The sequence below is a fragment of the Gossypium hirsutum genome, chromosome D12, assembly GCF_007990345.1.
Source record: "Gossypium hirsutum isolate 1008001.06 chromosome D12, Gossypium_hirsutum_v2.1, whole genome shotgun sequence".
Taxonomy (NCBI): domain Eukaryota; kingdom Viridiplantae; phylum Streptophyta; class Magnoliopsida; order Malvales; family Malvaceae; genus Gossypium; species Gossypium hirsutum.
In genome coordinates, this window is record NC_053448.1 from 35,005,407 (window position 1) to 35,006,618 (window position 1,212).

General features: G+C 35.1%; 1 protein-coding gene across 1 annotated transcript; it reads right to left on the minus strand.

Annotated features, from left to right (window-relative positions):
* Positions 1–294: 294 nt before the first annotated feature.
* Positions 295–981, minus strand: LOC107941960 (uncharacterized). The gene is made up of 2 exons (XM_016875590.1): positions 669–981; positions 295–602 (listed from the first exon to the last, which is right to left on the minus strand). Exons 1-2 carry the CDS (start codon positions 979–981, stop codon positions 295–297), a joined length of 621 nt encoding a protein of 206 aa, XP_016731079.1.
* Between the last annotated feature and the right edge of the window lie 231 nt (positions 982–1,212).

Below are 1,212 nucleotides of genomic sequence, written 5' to 3' on the forward strand. Positions count from 1 at the left end.
TTTGTCAATACAAAATGTAGGGCTAATTCCTTTTATATCGGTAAGGGTCCAACCAAATGCTCTTTTAGATCACCATAACACTTCTAACAACCTATCCTCTTGCTCAGGTGTTAGCGTAGTAGAAATTACAATTGGCAAAGTACTGTTATTTCCCAAATACGCATATTTCAAATGTTGTGGCAGAAGCTTTAACTCTAGTACGAGAGATTACTCTATAGATGGTTTAGGAGGCCTAAAAAATCAATCTGATAAATTCATGGATTCAAATTTCTTCCTTGGCTTATCCACTATTTTCTAGGCTTCCATAAATTCACCAAGCTCTTCAAAACTTAATGTGTCACCTTGCTCCATCAAATTATCTTCACTGTCAGAATTACTGTAGCAAAATTTTACGAATTCATCAATTGTTGTTTCTATCAAGTCAATGGCATGACATTCCTCATTCTCATCTATGTATTTTAAAGCATCAAACAAATTAAAAGTAACCTGCTGATTATTCACTCTCATGGTTAGCTCACCTTTCCGCACATCAATTAAGGTCCTGCCAGTAGCAAAAAATGGTCTTCCAAGAATAATTGGTGCATCATGGTCAGCTTTATATTCTAAAATAAGAAAATCTATAGAAAATATAAATTTATCCACCCTTACCAATACATCTTTAATTTTACCTTCTCGATGGGCGTAAGATAGGTCAGCCAATTCCAACACCATTGTGGTAGGTCTCACTTTCTTGATTCCCAACTTCTTGAAAATATACATAGGCATTAGATTTATAATTGCGCCTAGATCACATAATGCTTTTCCTATATAACAATTTCCAATTGAACATGGGATAGTGAAACTCCCTAGGTCCATTAACTTTGGAGGCAGCTTATTCATCAACATTGTTGTGCACCCTTCAGTGAGAGCAGCAATCTCAAATTCTCCCAATCTGCACTTCTTTGATAGTATATCTTTCATGAATTTCATGTAATTGGGCATTTGCTCCAAAGCTTCGACTAGCGGTATGTTACTATTGAGTAGCTTCAAAACCTCCAAAAATCTTTTAAAGTAAGACTCTTTTTTACAATTTTGGAATCGCTGAGGAAATGGAAAAGGTAGTTATCCTTTAGGTTGCTGATATTTTTTTACTGTGTCATTTTTGTTGGCAACATGATCTGATTTTGTCACAAAATTTCTCTGTGTATCCTTTCTAGGTGTTGTCTGTTGTTC